Here is a 17781-nt window from a genome sequence, read left to right on the forward strand (position 1 = left end):
TACATTGAAAAGCATTAGTGGAGGCTCCTGCAGACTGCAGCAAGTCAACAACTAAACTCTTGTCTTTTCCAGCAGCCATTACACAGCAGTGGGAAAACCAGCTGACCAAACACTAGAGATCAGCTGGGTTGCTAGGTAATGGGCTAGGCTTGTTGCTAGGTAACAGGGCTGCCTGTTGAATGTGACTTAAAAGGTTTTTGAAACGACTCGTTTTCCAGACACCAAAAAACTTATTGCCACAAAGACAGCATGTTGTTTTAGGCAGTAGAGACACAAATGAAGAATAAAAACGTACATTTTACAAAATACATCCCCTTTAAATATTGAAGTAGTTTAGAATCTAGAAGCTGCCATTGTTAGTTTTATTTCTCTCCTGTCTGACCTGAGAAAGCGGTGAAACTGAAGGATCTTCCAGCGGTGCCTCAGATTTGGCATGACGCCCCCTGCAGGCCGCCGGCTCTCCACCAGCGATTCAGCTGGTAGGTTGCATAACGCAGCCTGGGGCCTGGTAGGAGCCTCTCTGGGAATGGTGTGTACGCTGCGCAGCCTTTCTGCGGAGGCTGATCTGGAATCTGACTGCAACAGAATCAGGACCTTTTCAGAAACATGACACATGCAAAGCTGCGCCTCGTCTTCCTCACTGTGCCACATTTAAAGTCTCTGTTGTTGAGACTGTAGACTGCCTACACACCAGGCCAGGCGGCTGAAAGCTGCTCTGAAGGTTTTCTCCGGTCTAATTTTATGTCGGATGAGCCGCGCCTCTCGCAGCTCTTCGTCTGTAAGTGGAGCGCCGCTGCTTGCAGCTTCGCTCGCTGACGTCTGTGGTCCCAGCGGCTGCTTCGTTTCCGCGCCGTTTCATGCTCAGAGTTACATCACAGCGGCTCTGAAGTGACCCGAGTGGCTCAGGTCGCTCTCCTCGCTGACATCTGGGCAAATCACGTTGCTCAGGTTTTACCGTTTAGTGCCGACAGGCAGCACATCTGCTCTGCTGCTCTGAACGCAGCTCATTTTATGGTTTATTTCTTGGTAGGCATTAATCATGGCATTTATCATTCATCATAAATGATAAATTAATCATGGAAAATTCCAAATCAAGTCCTAAGTTGTGAATCTTCATCTCAAATATTTTAATATTCCAGCTTAATGTTTCGTTTTTGCTTCATCATGGAGGAAAAAAACTGTGGATTTTTCACAAACGACTTTTTGGTTGTGAGAAAATCAGCTGTTTTAGTAAAAACGAGTTTCAAACATTTAAATGATTTCCAACTGGACAGAAGGTCATGTGACTGACAAACTCTGTGCTGATTGGTCTGTTGGTTTGCTGTTTGCTTTTTGATTAGTTTCTTTCTTCCTGTGTGTGTGTGTGTGTGTGTGTGTGTGTGTGTGTGTGTGTGTGTGTGTGTGTGTGTGTTTGTCTGGGGTTATATTCATTTGTAAATGAGTCGACTGGTTCATGTGCTCTTTTTAAAATCAAGACATTAAAACTCGTCGACTTCGATTGTTAATTTTTCCCACTGTTTGATGAAAGCATCAATAAATACGAATAAATTTAAAGAGCCATTTACAGATGAAGCGCATTATAAATAGGAATGTTTTTTGATGTCCCAACAGTGACTCTACACTCTGTTATCTAAAGAGATTGAATTAATAGTTCTTCTCATCATCTCAGCGCTGCTGTAAAATATGGTGTTCAAACTTCAAGTCCGTGTCGCCGCAGGAGGCAACATGAGGAATTTACATCATTTATATTTATTCATTTTGCAACATGCAAACCCACAGCGAGGCGGCCATGTTGTAGTTCCTCCATTTAGTTTTTGTTACAGTTAAACTTGATGAGCTGAAGCTGCTTCCATCTCAGCAGCAGGAGTTTTTATGAAGGTGACCCAGCTTTTATTTTGGTAGTCCACTTCCACATTGTGTGACCTAGATATTTAGTTGAGCTAATTGTTTAGAATAAATATTTAACTTGCTAATTATTTAGCTAAGCTCAACATTTAGGCTCAAACTAAATATTTAGTTTGAAACTGAATCTGGTCTTATTTTGTGAAAACATGACTTGGAAAAATAAAGTTCCTTTTATGACTGTGTAGCTTTACAAATGCCTCCCCATAAGATTATTAAAAAATCATTTAATAATGAACAAATATAAGCAAATAATACAAAATGCCATTTTCACACCTGGCCGACAACACACCAATATGAAAATTTGAAATCATATTCCTGATATGGCCGATAATCGATATCAGGCTGCTGCCTTATGACCAAACCAATTCCTGCAGCAATAATCAATTGATCAATTAATCACATCAGCTCGATAAACTCCAATCAGGCTGGTAGTTTCCAACTGATGTTTAATCAGCGAGAGCAGTGTGAAGGTTTGCTTCTTTTCTCTTTCCTCTCGCTGAAAAACTTGATAAAAATGCTGCAAACATTTTGCACCAGAACTAGGCAGCGAGTTTTACTTTCCTTTCTAGAGTCCCAGTTTTTGTTTGACCTGTTTTCTTATTTTATAATTCATTTTGCTTTTGGTTTGTTTGTGTTTTTTGGATATTTAAAATCTTTTCCAGTTCCAGTATTAAATGTTCTTTAGAAATTAGTTTATTGATCTTTGACAGGCTGTTCTGGCATTATCTCATCAATATATTAGTTTAAAATTGTCTCAAAACAACAATATCATCATTTATTGCAATAATCCCAGGACGATATACCTAGAGTTCTGACTGGCCTACAGCGCCTCCTCTGCCCAAACCCATGGAGCAACAAGATGGAGATAAATAAAAATCTGATGTTAAAGCTGCAGTAACTTTTATAAAATATTTTTTACATATTTGTTGAAACTGTCTTCAGGTTGTGACAGATAATCAGTGAAAAAGTTTCGTACCCTCCGTTTTCTCCCAGTACTAACTGGAAACAACCAATCAGAGCCAGGAGGTAGGAGTTAGTGCTGTAAATCACTGTCTGTGTGGCGCTGCTCAAGAAGAGCTTTTATTGCTGCAGTTTTATGTAAAATCAACTTTTTTGATTTTTCCATAATATTTTTATGCTTTTCCGTGATGTGTTGCTTTGATTTTTTCATGTTTGAGAAGTCCATTAGTCTCCATGGCAACCATTCAGCTGGGTGGACATAGCCCCGCCTTCGAGGCACAGCTCCTCCCCCACTCAGGTCCTTCAGACTAGCCAGCAGCAATTAGCAAACATCTGGTGGAACTGCTGAGCTCGTTAAGAGCTGCTGCTCTTTTTTGATGGTCTCGGTCTCGTCTCGGACTCAACCGCATTTGGTCTCGGTCTTGTCTCGGACTCAACCGCATTTGGTCTCGGTCTTGTCTCGGTCTCTGAGGACTCGGCATTTTATTTCAAGACCAGTCGAGACCGCAACTGTGAAAATATCACTAAACGTACAGCATACTGTCCACTTTATTTGTTAACATCTTTGTTTTCAGTGGATGCAAAACGCACCAATTAAAATCCAAGCAACTACGTGTTTCTCCCCCCTCCCCCTCCCTTCCCCACCTTTCACTCGTGCGCGGCGCTCCAGGACATGCGCAGTGGTTTTCTCTCAGAGGCAGAAAATGTTTGTCTAATCGTCAGTAATATAATAGCGCTGCAAAAATAGTAAGAAATCCGATGGCCACAGCTAACTCAGCAGCGCTTCGCTTTCACAGACGATGGGGACAACATCTAACTATTTTCGTCACTTAGAAAAGTAGCTCAAAGAAGGTAAGCTCCGTTAACGTGATGTTAGCAAAGCTAGCTGTATAGAGACACATAAGCATTGTGATGAAAAAAAGTCACTCACTGCCTGGATTATTGTGCAGAGGTGTTGACTTACATGTCAACACCTCCTCTATTTGCACATAGCATTGTCCATGGGACAACGCTATGTGCAAAAGTCTGCAATATAGTGAGGTGACATTCAGAAACAGTCGATTCTTCTCCACGGCTCTTTATTTATTAGATAGGACTGGAGTGTCACACACTGAGAGCCGTTGTTCTATCAGATAGCCATACGCTGTCAGAATAGCATACATGCAGTGAGTCCGACTGTTGTTCAGTTCAGCATACGCAACAAGTTATGACAAAAATAAGTCATTAAATTGTTTATAATATGACATAATATGATAACTAGATAGATATACATGCGTTGTCGTGGTTTCAAAGTGTATTTAAAGCAGGTCTGGCTGCGGCTGGATGCCATACAACTGTTAATAACCAAGTGTATGATGATCTACGTCATGATTCTATGTTGCTGATTAAATAAAATCATATGGTAATGACAGCGTATGCATGTCTGAGCTAAGCATACGACTATCTGACAACGTATGCTGATCTGACAGAACACCGTGAGTTCGTGTTAAGCGTATGACGATCTGACCTGACAGAACACCCGTTCTTTGTTCTTGTAATGCTCTGTGTACACTGCATCATTATTTAATTATGTACGTTGATATTTAAATGAACAAATAACTAAAACACAAGAACGAAAGAGCACGCAGAGCATGCACATTGCTCTTTGATTGTTTTTGTTCAAAGTGGCAGCTGTAATGTCTGCCATGGTGTCAGACTGCCTGGCTTCATGTACTGGTAGAGAGAGTGAAAACAGTCACGATGAGCGCCTTCTGTTTGGTTACTTATTGCTTGTTGCTCCTTGGTCAGTGTTCATAGTTGAGCGTTATTTACCGTCAGGGCATTGCCTCAATTGCTATGTTTAATGGTGCAGATAGTGGTGGTTTCTTACATGAGCAATATGGGCAAATTCCCAGGGTGTTATGTTTTTAGGGATGGCACGTGACCATCACACATTGTAACACAGAAATGGAATAATTAATATTGGTAAAATGTATTAAGTATTTAATATCTAGGTGTTCTTATGGGAATATGGATTTTGAAAAGCAATTTTGATCATATTTTACATTTTATTGTGTCATGTAGCACGGGCCGCTGGTCTTGGTCTTGACTTTGTCTCGGACCCTAAAAGTCTTGGTCTTGTCTCGGTCTCGGGTTAGGTGGTCTTGAACACAACACTGTTGGGACAACTTCCTGGAGGAGGAGCTTCAGAAACAGCATGAGTTCTTAAACAGACAGTTTTCATTTCAAGGAGTTCAATCAGGAAGTCAGAGTAGAGCCGCTGCTCCTCCACATTGAGAGGAGCCAGTTGAGTCTCGGGCATCTGGTCAGGATGCCTCCTGGACGCCTCCCTGGTGAGGAGTTCAGGTCCCGCCGGGAGGAGGGGAAGACCCAGGACACACTGGAGGGACTATGTCTCCCGGCTGGCCTGGGAACGGCTTGGGGTTCCCCTGGAGGAGCTGGAAGAAGTGGCTGGGGAGAGGGAAGTCTGGGCCTCCCTTCTTAGGCTGCTGCCCCCGAGACCCGACCCGGGATAAGTGGAAGAAAATGGATGGATGGGTATGAAAATAACACAGGAGGGAGGATGGCACATGTGTGCAAAGACATAAGCCGGCAGGAGGTGGTGATGTAAAGGAGTGTATCTGTAAGTATGAGAAGTGCGTACAAAGTTTGTCCATGAGTTTGAACAGCTTGCTCAGTTCGTGCTTAAGATGTTATAGTCAAAGCAAGTTCTTGAGTCCAGCCATGCGATTCCATGGATGTCAGTTGGAAGGTGAGAGAAGATGGGGTAGAGCAGCTTGTCAACATATCTTCAAGGAGATTTGGCCTCCCAGAGGCAGACACAGGGGCGCCAATTGAGATTAGAATAATTCTTTTGTTCGGGCAGGTATAATATTTTTTTCAAACTGCCCTAAAGTATCCCGGTGCATCTCAGAATCCAATTATCCAGATTAGTATGGCCTTTCCTGACTGTCTGGAGTGGCAGCTACTCCAAGTTGGTTTCCTGCAGCCTGCCTGCGAATCTCAGCAAGAATCGCATCTAGTTTGCGGCTCTGGTCCCACAGTGCCTGAGTCTGAGCGTTCACCACACGGCCAATTCCTTTGCATTGGTCTGGCAGCTTGACAAGGGCCGAAACAGCTTCCGACATCTTCCAAATTTGTCGATAAGCCAGGTATCCGCCAGCTCCAATCAGCAGGAATCCTGTTATCAGAAATCCAAATAGGTACAGGTCCTCCATGTCTTCTGGGTACAACGTGGACAAAGGTTTTTGTAGACATCCCATGAAGTGACCTCCCATGGGCAGGGAGGGAGCAGAGGAAAAAGGCGTCCGCCTTCTCCGAGAGCAAGAGAGTGATGAGACAAAACTAACTCACAAGTAACTTTTCAGCAAGAAACAGGAGTTTGTCTCACATCAGCAATTCTCTAATATCGAGAAAGAATTTCTAACTGGCAGATTCTCATTTAAGTTGACATTTTTCTGATGTTTCAAGTTAAATAATCTGCTGACAGAACTGGAACCTTTTAAATCAATATTAATAAATTATTGAAACTCCTGTTACTTGTAAGTTAGTTTTGTCTTAATTCAAGATAATTGAGATATTTGCCTAAAAACTAGATCAAAAATAGTAGTAAGATTTTGTGTTTTTGCAGTGTCACATTTGATATGTGTAACATTTCTCTGTTTGTGCCATAAAATGGCTTCTGTGCCTGGGAAACATAATGCTGCTCCTATAATCTCCGGGATGACGATGGGATCTGCTTGACTGTGACATAATTGTCTAATAGAGCCTTAAAGCTTTCCGTCCAGTGATTTGTATCTGGACGCTTCAGCTCGGTGGAAACAGAAGGAGGGGAAGAAACAGAGTTTTACCCTCGACTGTGCAGAAAGGATGTAACTATTTGTTGATTTCCGGCTCAGTAGAGGCGGCTTCAGCGGATCCCTGCTGCTCTCCATCAAAATGCCAGAAAGCCTTGTAACAGACCAAAGCGCCACATGGTGTGTGTGAACCAAGGAGACAAATTAATTCATCAAAGTCATTTAAAAAACATTTTTGAAGGGAGTCGAAGCAGAAAATGCCACAATCTGAGGTATTCCTGGCACAGTGTTTGTTATATAATCCTCTCATGCCCTCTTGAGAATATTGTGTTCACATAACACTAATTCAACATTTCATTTGGAAATATGCTTGGAAAAAACGGCTGGTAGCAGCCTGGAGCTTTTCTCTGATGCTTGGAAAAAAGGCAGCGGTGCCTTTTAGGCCAGATCTGAGGAATGCCGGTGATCGGGGAACGCCGGCCAAACGGAGCCGAGCGAGTTCCCATGGATCTCCTCTCTCACCTCCACTTGGCTCAGAAAAGGGTCAATATTTAGAATAATGAAGTGGGAGCTTGTTCTGATCTGGCAGCAGGAGGAGCGACGCTGCCGACTGTCAGTCACTTTCCTCTCCGTTGCGATGGAAACAACCTTGCTGCTCCGCTGCGGGGCTAATTCTGTAGAAGAGAGGAAGCTTGTAGAAAGCGATGAAGAAAAATCTGCACGCATGAGTCATCTGCTAACACGTTCAGCCAGAGCCTCGGTACGATCGCTGCGCCGCCTGGCAGAGCGTGACTGCAGCTTCACAACCGCTTGGTTCTCATTCTACTCTAGTTTTATTTTGCCAGGACTTTGTCTAATTCAGTTAGTTTTCAAGGTTTGTTTGCTACTTTTTATTAGCTGTTATTAGTTAAATATTGCTCAATTTTAGTTTATTCTTTATTAGTTATAGTAGCAGTTTTAGTTTTTTCATGCTAACAGAAAAAGGTCAAATATTGTGATTATGTAAAAATCGATTAGTAATGAAAACTCAGACTATGGACTCTGTTCTTTCAGCAAATTGTCTTTTTTGGAGTCTGATTGATTAATGATTAATCAATAACTAAATTAGTTGACAATTATTTCTATAATCGATTAATGAAATTATTGTTTCAGTCTTATAGTCGATTTCCGTTCCTGAATAAATGTTAAAATGGATCCGTAAACATCCATCATTGCTGCGCTGCTGTTCTTCTCATGGCATCAGCATGAATAAATATGCAAAAACAGATTTCAGCAAAAAATCTGAGGAGCATTGAGAGTCTAGCAGATGAAATAATCTGTTGCATAATTGGCAGAAATGTTTCACAGGATTTAATTTAGTGGTGTCGGAAATGTTTTCTCTTTCTATCAGCAAAATGTTTTTCAACATGTTTACATAATTATATGCGCTATCTATCACAAAGTAACTAGTGGTGGGATTATTGTAATTATTACAGGGTCTCACACTTTAATAAAAAAAACATATTGATGGAAACATTTATGTTTTCAATTCAAAACCCCTTTTTGTTGCTAAATTATTGAATAAAACTCGATCTGAGCTCAATGTCAGATATTTATAGTTTTTAATATTCATCCATCAGGTTGGAGCAAAATGTTTCAGAAAGTCTGATCACTCAGAAAGCGGCTGGAATGTGGACTGTAGATGCTAACATCACCATTATCTGCTAGTGTAGATAATGGTGCATTATCTACACTAATGCATTAGCATTAGCTTCTGGTGTGGGGTTAGGGTTAGCTGCTGTTGTGGATGCTAACATTGGGGTTAGCTGCTACTGTGGACACTGACATTAGCTTAGCTGCTACCTGTTAGCATTCAGATGCTATATCAGCATTTCGCTGATATGCTAACTCCTTTTAGCACATCTTAAACACAACAGTCGTGTTTTCCAGCTTCCAATCACGTCGTTGGAAGCAGAAATTAACCCCTTGTGGGCCAGAGAAGACGATTCATCGGCAGTTGCTCTTTCTCTTTTGCGTCAGATTTACGGGCGTACCAGAAACACAATACAGGAATTTCAACCAAATTACTACCAAATGTAGTAATTTGGTTGAAATTTTAAGGCATTAAATTAATGAATAAATTAATCAAAATAAATGCGTTTAATTTTCCGGCCTGAGAATAACTTCTATAAGTTCATGTGAATGCTTTTCAGCAACATTTACAGATAAACAGCAAAAGGAAAAATTCTACAAAATGTTCAGAGATGGGACTTTATGAAGTTTCATTAAATTTGGTAAAACATAAACTGAAAATTTGAGGAAATGGCTGGAAAATCTTCCTTTAAAACCTTGCGTTTAGTTTCATCCGAATGACTGAGCTGAAAAGTCTGTTTGGAAAACAAAGGAAGCATGTTTGTGCTGCAAACGGCGATGCTGCTGTCATTTATGATGTGTTTGTGTTGCTCTTCCTGTGGATCCATCATGTTTGTAGTTCTGTTTTCTCTGAAAACACCAGAGCAGAAGGTCTGATCGCTCCGGCTGGTTTCCATTTGAACCAGTCGGAGATTAAGCTCCTCTGTAATCCTCCTCCGCTCCACATGACCTCGCTGTGATGCTGCGGCCTGCATAGCCGCCATTGGAGCGCTGCGCCGTCTCCTTGGCGGCCGGCGGCCAATCGGAGCAGTCGGCTCGGTCTCCGCCCTCCTGTGGTGAACCGGGGGACATGCAGCGTTTCTATGAATGGAAACATGGAGGAGAGGAGTAATAATAGAGGCTCCACCGTCTGCAGAGTTTTTATATGAAAATCACAATTGATAATACATCACAAGATTTTAGCAGCTCTGCGTTTAAATGGAAATAATGTCATCATGTTCCACAGGTTTTTTAATCCAGGAACTTTGTGTTTTAGCTCCAAGTTGTCAGAATAAAATTCAACCCATTAATTATGATTACAGATGCATGAATATCATACAGAGCCAGCTACAGTTAATGCCACCTCAACAGATCCTGAGAATTATCAGTTGTACATTTAATAATCAGTTTTGCGGATAGAAGTGTTTCATTATGTCGTTTAGTTTTTCTGCCTAATAAAAAACTTGAGATCAAATCAACAAAATGGTTCAGACACAAATTCAACCAGGAAACATTTACATTTAAATTCTAATCTTAAAGTCAGAAAATGTATTGTAATAAATTGTATGAAGTATTTTTATCAGCCTGTGGTTCCGACTAACCCAGTTTAGTTTGGATGAAACTGAACTGGTTCTGGATAAAGTGTGTCAGAGGCTGACTGGAAATATTTGATTTTGTTGTCGTAAATAAACCTCACCATAAAAAACATAAAAACATGACGGCGAAGCTTTACGTCTGAGTCTGAACTGTGATGTTTGTCAGAATCAGAACACGGCGTTTCGGAGCGGACGTTTCTTCAAGCACAACTTTTCTCTGGAGATCGTCATGGTAACCGCGTTACGGGGGCAGATGCTCCGCTGCCAGCCCTTGACCCAGTTTGAGAATAAATTCAAGGACCTGACAGAACCAGAACTCCAACATCCGTCACTGCAGCTCGGCTCCAACTCTCCATCTAAATATAATAAATATTCATTTTCTTACTAACATGCTTTAGTAACAGATTGTGCCCATAAAAAGTCTTTGGATGAGTCAGAAAAGCAGCGCGGCGTTTTCCTGAGACTTCACAACCAGAATCAAACTAAACTGGTTTTAATCTGCAGCAGCAAAACTCACCAAAGAGCTGCTGGTTCTGGTTCTGCTCTGCATCCAGAACCAGAACCAAACATGGAGAAGCAGCTTTCAGCTTTATGCACCACAGATCTGGAACAAACTTCCAGAAAACTGCAGAGCAGCCGAAACCCTGAGTTCCTTTAGACCCAGAATGAACCGTTACCTTTGGAGCTGATTAGATTCATAACGAATGAAATGTTGATCAATTCCTTTATAAGTGGATAGATGAATGGGCGGAGCTGCCACTCTGACGGAAAACCTTCCCTCTCAGTTTTTAGTTTTTCTTCACTGGTTTTATTTTCCTTTTGCCGCTGGAATTTAATAAGTTCAATAAAACGATAAAAACTGGATTAATTCCCTTGTTTGTTCGCAGAACTCGGCGATATTCATAACAATAATCAAGTGGGATCAAATGTTTAATTAACAATAGTAGACATAGTTTAACTTTTTAAAATACTGATTCTTATAGCGGCAATTATGTAAAATGAAATTATTGGTGAATATGAAAGATAAATTTGTCCTTTCATCTTAACAGAACTGGCAGAAACCAAACTGTTTATCGATTTATTTTTCAGTTTTAATTTAAACCACATTTAATAGAAATTGGATAATAAATGAATATTTGCACTGCAGAGCCTGTTGAACGTCCGTCAGTCCTTCCTCCGTCAATTATTGGTTTATTTCAAATTAAAATATACTTTATTGATCCCAAAGCGAAACTAAATAATTGTCAGTATTAATATTAGCAGAATAAAGAGAGGATAAAAAGAAATGTAAAAGATAACAGACATCCAAGAAGTTGGACCTGGACCGGCGCCGACCGGCTCAGAGGAAACGAGGAAAATATGTATTAATGAGATTCAAACTATTAGAAGTGATTATGGATTTACTGAAAAGTTTTAACTTTCCTCGTCAGAATTACAGCTTCAATTGGAGTTATTGCTGTTTTTCCGCCTGAGAATTTTGAAAATGTATTTGAGCTCCGAGAAGAACGAGAAGCCACCATAACTAGAAATGAGCTCAATGTGTTGCAGGTCATATCTAAAAAGTAATCAAAGCACAGTTAGATGTTTGTTTACTGCCTGTTTTTATGCATCGTTTAAAGAAGATTGTCATAACCTCTAATAGATTTACGTTTTTTCAATATTTGTCCGAATTAATTTTTCTAAATATCTCATTTCCTTGAATATGAACCCATAACATTTTGATGAAATGTATTGATTGATTGATTGATTGATTGATTGGTGAACGTGTTGCAGCAGTTGGAGAGGATTCTGATGCAGATGATACTTGACCCACATTTACAGTAATATGTCATTAAAACAAAGCCTAATATTGAGAAACCTAAACCTGTTTTGGTTTAGTGAACATGAGGAGATGATCAGTTTTCTGTTAATATTGAATCTGCTGAGGTGAAAACTGAATAAAATGATGGAGCTGCAACAGCAAATGGGGTTTTGATGATTTTACTAAAACTTTGAGGATCATGAATAATAATAGCTGCAATAAAGTGCAGAAAGTACATCACTAATAATCGGCTCATTCAGTCCCTGGGGGAATGACTAAATTACTTTTAGATACTTTTAATTATTTCTCAGTTTATTTGTAGTTTCCGTGGAAATAAGAACATTTCCTGTAACTACTTGAGGGTTAATCTTTTTCAAACGCTGTAATGTGTTGATTAGCTGCCAGCTTCATATTTAGCATCTCTTAGTTTAACTTTGAGTAGCTGTTAGTTTGACTTCAAGTTATTACATAGTTGTCTTAAAACTGAGTCACTGTTAGCTTAATTCTGAGTTGATGTTCGCTGAACTTTGTTTTTGCTAGCATAGCTTGTCTATAAACATTTAATTTCACTCTGAGCCAACGTTAGCTTCACTCAGGAGTTTATATCTTGACTTCAAATAGCTGTTAGCTTGAGTCTGAGTCATACATGAACATTTCTATCACATGCTTCAAAATACAATCAGTCTGATGGTTTTCAGCTTCAGGTATGTTGTAAATGCTCTCAACTACTCCACTCAAGCCCATATTTATTTATGCTAACGTTTACGTCTTATTTAAAAGCGTCTGCGTATTTTAACGATCCCAGCATTATGCATGAAATGAGCTCATTCGGTCGTCTCTGTTGGCAGAAACAGGCTTGAGTTCTTTACAGATGTTGAGGCTTAGCGCTGTGAGAGTTTTTATTGATTAAACTCGTGATGCATGAGCCACTGAGCGCCTGTCACACTGGATGCAGCAGAATTGCAAAGTGTTGTGCTCAGAAAAACCTGGTTCATTTATTATTTGGAAATTAAATGCAATGCAGCCTTTGAGGATTCTGCTGGCCTGCTAGGTTTCAATTAATATGAACCAGAATGACCTGAAGAGGAAGTGCTGATTAAAGACGTGATGGTAGTTTCCTGTTGAGGGTAATGTGGCTTATTCCCACTCGGAGGCCGTTAATCTACCAACATTTGCCTTCTGAGTGAGTCTGTTGCCAGAAATGTTGCATTTGCTTTGAAACATCTGGTTCCTCTCCATGCCTGTCCAGTCTTTGTGACAGAAACATTTCCAAGCAACTGAATTTGTCGTGGCAATCTGCCCAGGGTGTTCCCCGCCCCTCACCAAACTGACCAGCCCCGCAGTCCTGCAAAGACGAGCCGGTTCAGGCAATTATTGGACGGGGGAATTCATTGGACTTTATTGTAAGTGAAATAAAAATGTAGGAGATTTCCTTCAGGCAGCTGATCAACACGATGCAGCAATAGGTGGAGGAGGGGCAGCTCTGTGTACAAAAGATTCCAAGAAAATTTTCTCTAGCATCTTATTAAGAGGGCTTTAGACCAAAACATGTTGGAAAGTATGTGAGGTTCTGATAATCTTGAGTTTGGTAACCAGCTGATATTAAAGTAGTTTCATGTTTTTGTCTATTTTAATCTTTTTTAGTTTTGTTGGAGTGTAAATATTAACGTCCAAAATAAACCGATGGCGCCTGGCAACAAGCACTGAGTTGCCAATAATTGTTTATGAGCTGAACTGAGCAACTCAAGGAAACAGAAGTTTGCAGTTTTACTGTTGCTATAGCAACAAGGCGACTAACTTTTTTTCCACAGTTTTAACCATTTTTATGAGTTGAAGGGCTTCAGATGTGATGCGGTTTATCTGCCTGGTTTTAGTCAGAACTGCAGCAGCAGCTGGAGAACATCGATTTGTCCAGTTATTGATCAATCATTGATTAGATGAGCTGATGATTATTTAAATAGTTTCAGCCTAGATTCAAGGTAAATGGATTCCACATTCTGACCCGATCAATACCGCACCAATAAACTCCATTGATTGATTATTGATGGATTTATTGACTGATTCCTGACCTGTCTCTCCACAGTAACTGCCCCTGCTCGCTGGCGGCCGCTCTGGCCCGCGCCACCGCAGACAGCCTGCTCCAGTCCGATTTGTCCATCCAGAACCTCAACAAGGCTGTAGAAGACGGCGCCGATCCGTTGCCACGTGAGTCGCCGGGGAATCGCTCTCTCAAACAAATTAGGGCTGCCTCTCAGTTCGTCCCTCACACTCAGCCACAAACCTCCAGAGCCGCGTCCCACTTCTCCTCTCTGGGTGCAGTAAGTGGGATTTGACCACTAGAGGGCGATAAGCGGCTCAGTCACAGCCGGACGCCAAACGGCTTCCCTTGTTTATGGTTCAGATCAGCGAATATTTTACTCGCATGTAATATTCAAAATTCAACAGCTGTAACCCGTAACCTTCAAAATGAAAAAACAAACTATTATGCAATGCTAACATTTTACAGTTTTGGTTCTTTGTTCTCTCTTTAGTCGCAAACCCTTAAAAATAAATGTTCCTTCGTTCCAAACAGAAACTTCAGAGTTTCATTCAGATTTAATGCAAAAAACCAACAGAAAATAAATAATAAAAAGTTAATATGTGGATATTAAGTACAAATCTGAAAATCATGACTTATTTATTTTTCTGCAGCCCCCTTTACTCTGATGAATCAATATCAAATTTTATTGATTAATCAGATTTTCTGTTTGAAGATTTAATTCGTGGAAAATGTGGATTTTTTTTCATAGTTCAGAGTCACATCTGGTTTATGGGGCTTCTATTTATTTTGACTTTGAATTCAGGTTATATTTAATATTTATTTGTTAATTTAGATGTTCAAACAGTTCCAACTCAATTATTTTTGCCTGTTTTATTCCTGCTGATGAAAAGGAGTAGAGCCATTGTCTGAAAGCAAAGCCAAAACGTTTTAAGATGCCTGAAGATCCAACAAACGGGTCAAAAGTGTTTTTGCTGTAAAGCCTGGAGTCTTCAGACTAGTAAATTATTGTGCACAGTCTCTATTTTTGCTAAATTTATTATTTTAGAGAAATCACATCTGTTCAAAATGCAATTATTGGCACCTCTGGTGCAAATGCCTCAAACTAAACAGCCTCTATGGAGACCCAAAGATGCCAAAAAGCAACAACAACTGTCAATGTTTTCTTTACCTCCTGCTTTTCAGATACATTTGGAAACTCGTCCTGCTTCGTTTATCACAGCTCCACTTGTTTTAAACTTTTCCAATCTAACGGCAGATAAAATACACAAAATAAAACTACTACAACCAGAATGTAGAATTAATACTTAATAAAATCACTGAACAGCATTCACACTCTTTGTTTAAAGAGTTTTAAGAAGAGTTTTAAATTGGCTCATGGGGATAAAATCGTAAGCGTCTTTGCAAGTGAGGAGAAAAGGCTTTTCCTGACTGCTTGTGCGTTGGTTGCAGAGATGGAGTCGGTGAAGATGGCGCGGTTGGTGTTTAACAGACTGTTTGAGATTTGCTGCCTGTGGCAGAAGGAGCTGCCGTTCCGCCGCCGCCCGCAGCCATACTACGAAACGTCCATCCATGCCATCAAGAACATGAGGCGCAAGATGGAGGATAAGCACGTCATCATCCCCGACTTCAACACACTCTTCAACATTCAGGTAAAATTTATTTATGCAATTTGTTAATCATTTTCAGAGGATATTTATTTATCAGATGTTATAAGTTGCTAAAAAGTTACTTGTTAGTCTTATCTGGATTCAGCTGTGCTGAGATATTTGCACTAAAACTAGAGAAACATAGTTGGTAAAACATAAATAAAAACCGCAAACTGATCAGAGCAAAAACAAAATGAAAACCAAAAAATTCTCTGAACAATTTTTTTCCCCAAATCTAACAGTTTTACAGAAAGTAGCCAAGACATTTTTAATAAACGATAAATAATCATTCATGCAGGGAGGTTGATCCATCTTGATTTTCCTGCCAACAGATTTGTTTGTTTTTCACTTGGATTTTAAAAAGAAAATGAAAAAACTGATCTTGTTTTTTTTTCATCACACCTGAGCTCTACATTTTGATTTTCTTTTAATCACTGTCTTTTTTTTTTCCAAAATATTTTTATTGAAATTTTGAAAATACAAATCATGTAACTATCTGAACATGGTTTCTCTGTGGTTATTACATGACTGGGAAAAAAAAAACAAAAAAACAAAACAAACAAGAACAAAACAAGAAACAGCTTCTCAAAGACAGGGGTATTCAAGCAGATTACAAACTGGTTACATGTAAATGTACACATCTATACAGCATGGTACACTGCAGGTTCCGTAAAATCAAAACTCAAACAGTCCCTCTGACAAGTCTAAGTTCTTAATAAAACTAATGAAAGGCCCCCAAATCCTCTCAAAAAGATTCTGTTTGGATTTCCTAATATATGTTATTCTTTCTAGTGGCAAATTAGATGCCATCTCCTTTAACCATTGTGAGGCACTAGGTCTGGTGACATTTTTCCAAGATAAAGCAATACATTTTTTTGCAATTAATGAGCTTATATCAATAAAAGTACATTCTACTTTACTAAAGTTATGCTTCTCAGGGTATAAAGCCAACAGGAATAATTTAGGATCCAGTGGAATTTGCTTTAGGATGATTTTTTCAATTGTATCCTTCACCTCTGCCCAAAATGCATTAATTTGTCTGCATTCCCACATACAGTGTATTAGAGTCCCTTTAGAATTACACTTTACGCAAGAATCTGGGATGATGTTGTTGTATTTATTTAAATGCACGGGCGTAACATAAACACACATTAGCCATTTAAATTGTAGATTTCTGAGACGACTGTTTATGGACATTGTGTGAGTTTTAATGCAAACCCTTTCCCAATCCTGTTCACTGATATTTGATGATAAGTCCAAATTCCAGTTTATAAGCTTATTATTTGAGTTCTCTAATGAATTAGAGATCAGCACTAGGGCTGTTGTAAACGAATATTTTAGTAATCGAGTAATCTATCGATTATTCTTACGATTAATCGAGTAATCGGATAAAAAAAAATTATAAAATGAAATATTGGTAAATCTGGCATAATACCGGTGTTACTATCAGATATCAATATCAGTCCAATGTTTCATATTTGAGCATCCCTAACAGTTGCTTTTTTGTAGTTTAGAAAACTAACCTGTAACAATAATAGCTCACTTTCTAAGTTAACCAGAAGAAAAGTTATAGAAAAATCTGAAATTATATTGAATTTAATAACAAAGAGGCAGGCTCACAAATATGCTTATAAAAATGTCTACAATCCAGCTTTTAGTTTATGTATTCATCTTCAGTGAGTTTAATAGATTAATTAAACTCACCTTGCCACCTAACCTGTCACGCTTTGGGTTTGAAAATACGGGAAATGCCGCCTGGAGTGGGAGGAGAGGGCGAATGAACGAACGTAAGATGGAGGGGAGGAAATAGACCAGCGGACTGACGAACCGTTAGACCGGGGGACGAACACGGGGGGAAGCAATACGGGATATTTACGACACCTTCACTGGTCACACTCAGAAACTCATCTACCAGCCATGTACGATGCGCTCCGCCACCCGTTTCTTCAGACCGGGATATGAAATTTATTGTGCGGTTCGTCGGTAAAGCTACATTTACACGGTAAGCATCAGCTACTCAGCCGCCCGCCCTGTTCAGGCTATCCGCTCACCTCAGCGCTCTTCCCGCCGTTCGCTTTCAACCAGCAGCCCCGGAGGAGAAATGCTGCCGTACTCCAGGCATCCCCCAGTCATTTTAAGGATGCTTATTGGTTCCCCAAAAACGATAAAAAGTCGGGCATTATCATCAATCAATAAAATCCCCACGGGCCAATCTTGAAGATTGGACTTTATGCCGCTGAGACTTAGCTTTTGTCAACAACTCAGAGGCGGAAGTGAGAGCTCCGCGCAACGCAAATGAAGTCCCGGCCGGAACACGGTGCGCTAACTAATAAAACATAAATTAACGAAGCTTCGAGGCAGGTAAATTTTCCTCGAGGAATTTTAGTAATCGAGGTACTCGAATCATTCGAGGAATCGTTTCAGC

The 17781-nt window shown here is 40.0% G+C and overlaps 1 protein-coding gene across 2 annotated transcripts in view; it reads left to right on the forward strand.

The window, feature by feature from the left end:
• ppm1e (protein phosphatase, Mg2+/Mn2+ dependent, 1E) overlaps nt 1–17781 on the forward strand; it is a 58508-nt gene that overhangs the window by 20635 nt on the left and 20092 nt on the right. For both annotated transcript variants that reach the window (XM_014968802.2, XM_088012231.1), the window contains exons 2-3: nt 13753–13874; nt 15160–15359. In XM_014968802.2, coding sequence (XP_014824288.2) covers nt 13753–13874; nt 15160–15359 — 322 coding nt within the window. The remainder of the gene's footprint in view (nt 1–13752; nt 13875–15159; nt 15360–17781) is intronic.

The sequence above is a fragment of the Poecilia mexicana genome, unplaced genomic scaffold, assembly GCF_051168715.1.
Source record: "Poecilia mexicana isolate PSO_F unplaced genomic scaffold, ASM5116871v1 scaffold_14, whole genome shotgun sequence".
Classification (NCBI taxonomy): Eukaryota; Metazoa; Chordata; class Actinopteri; order Cyprinodontiformes; family Poeciliidae; genus Poecilia; species Poecilia mexicana.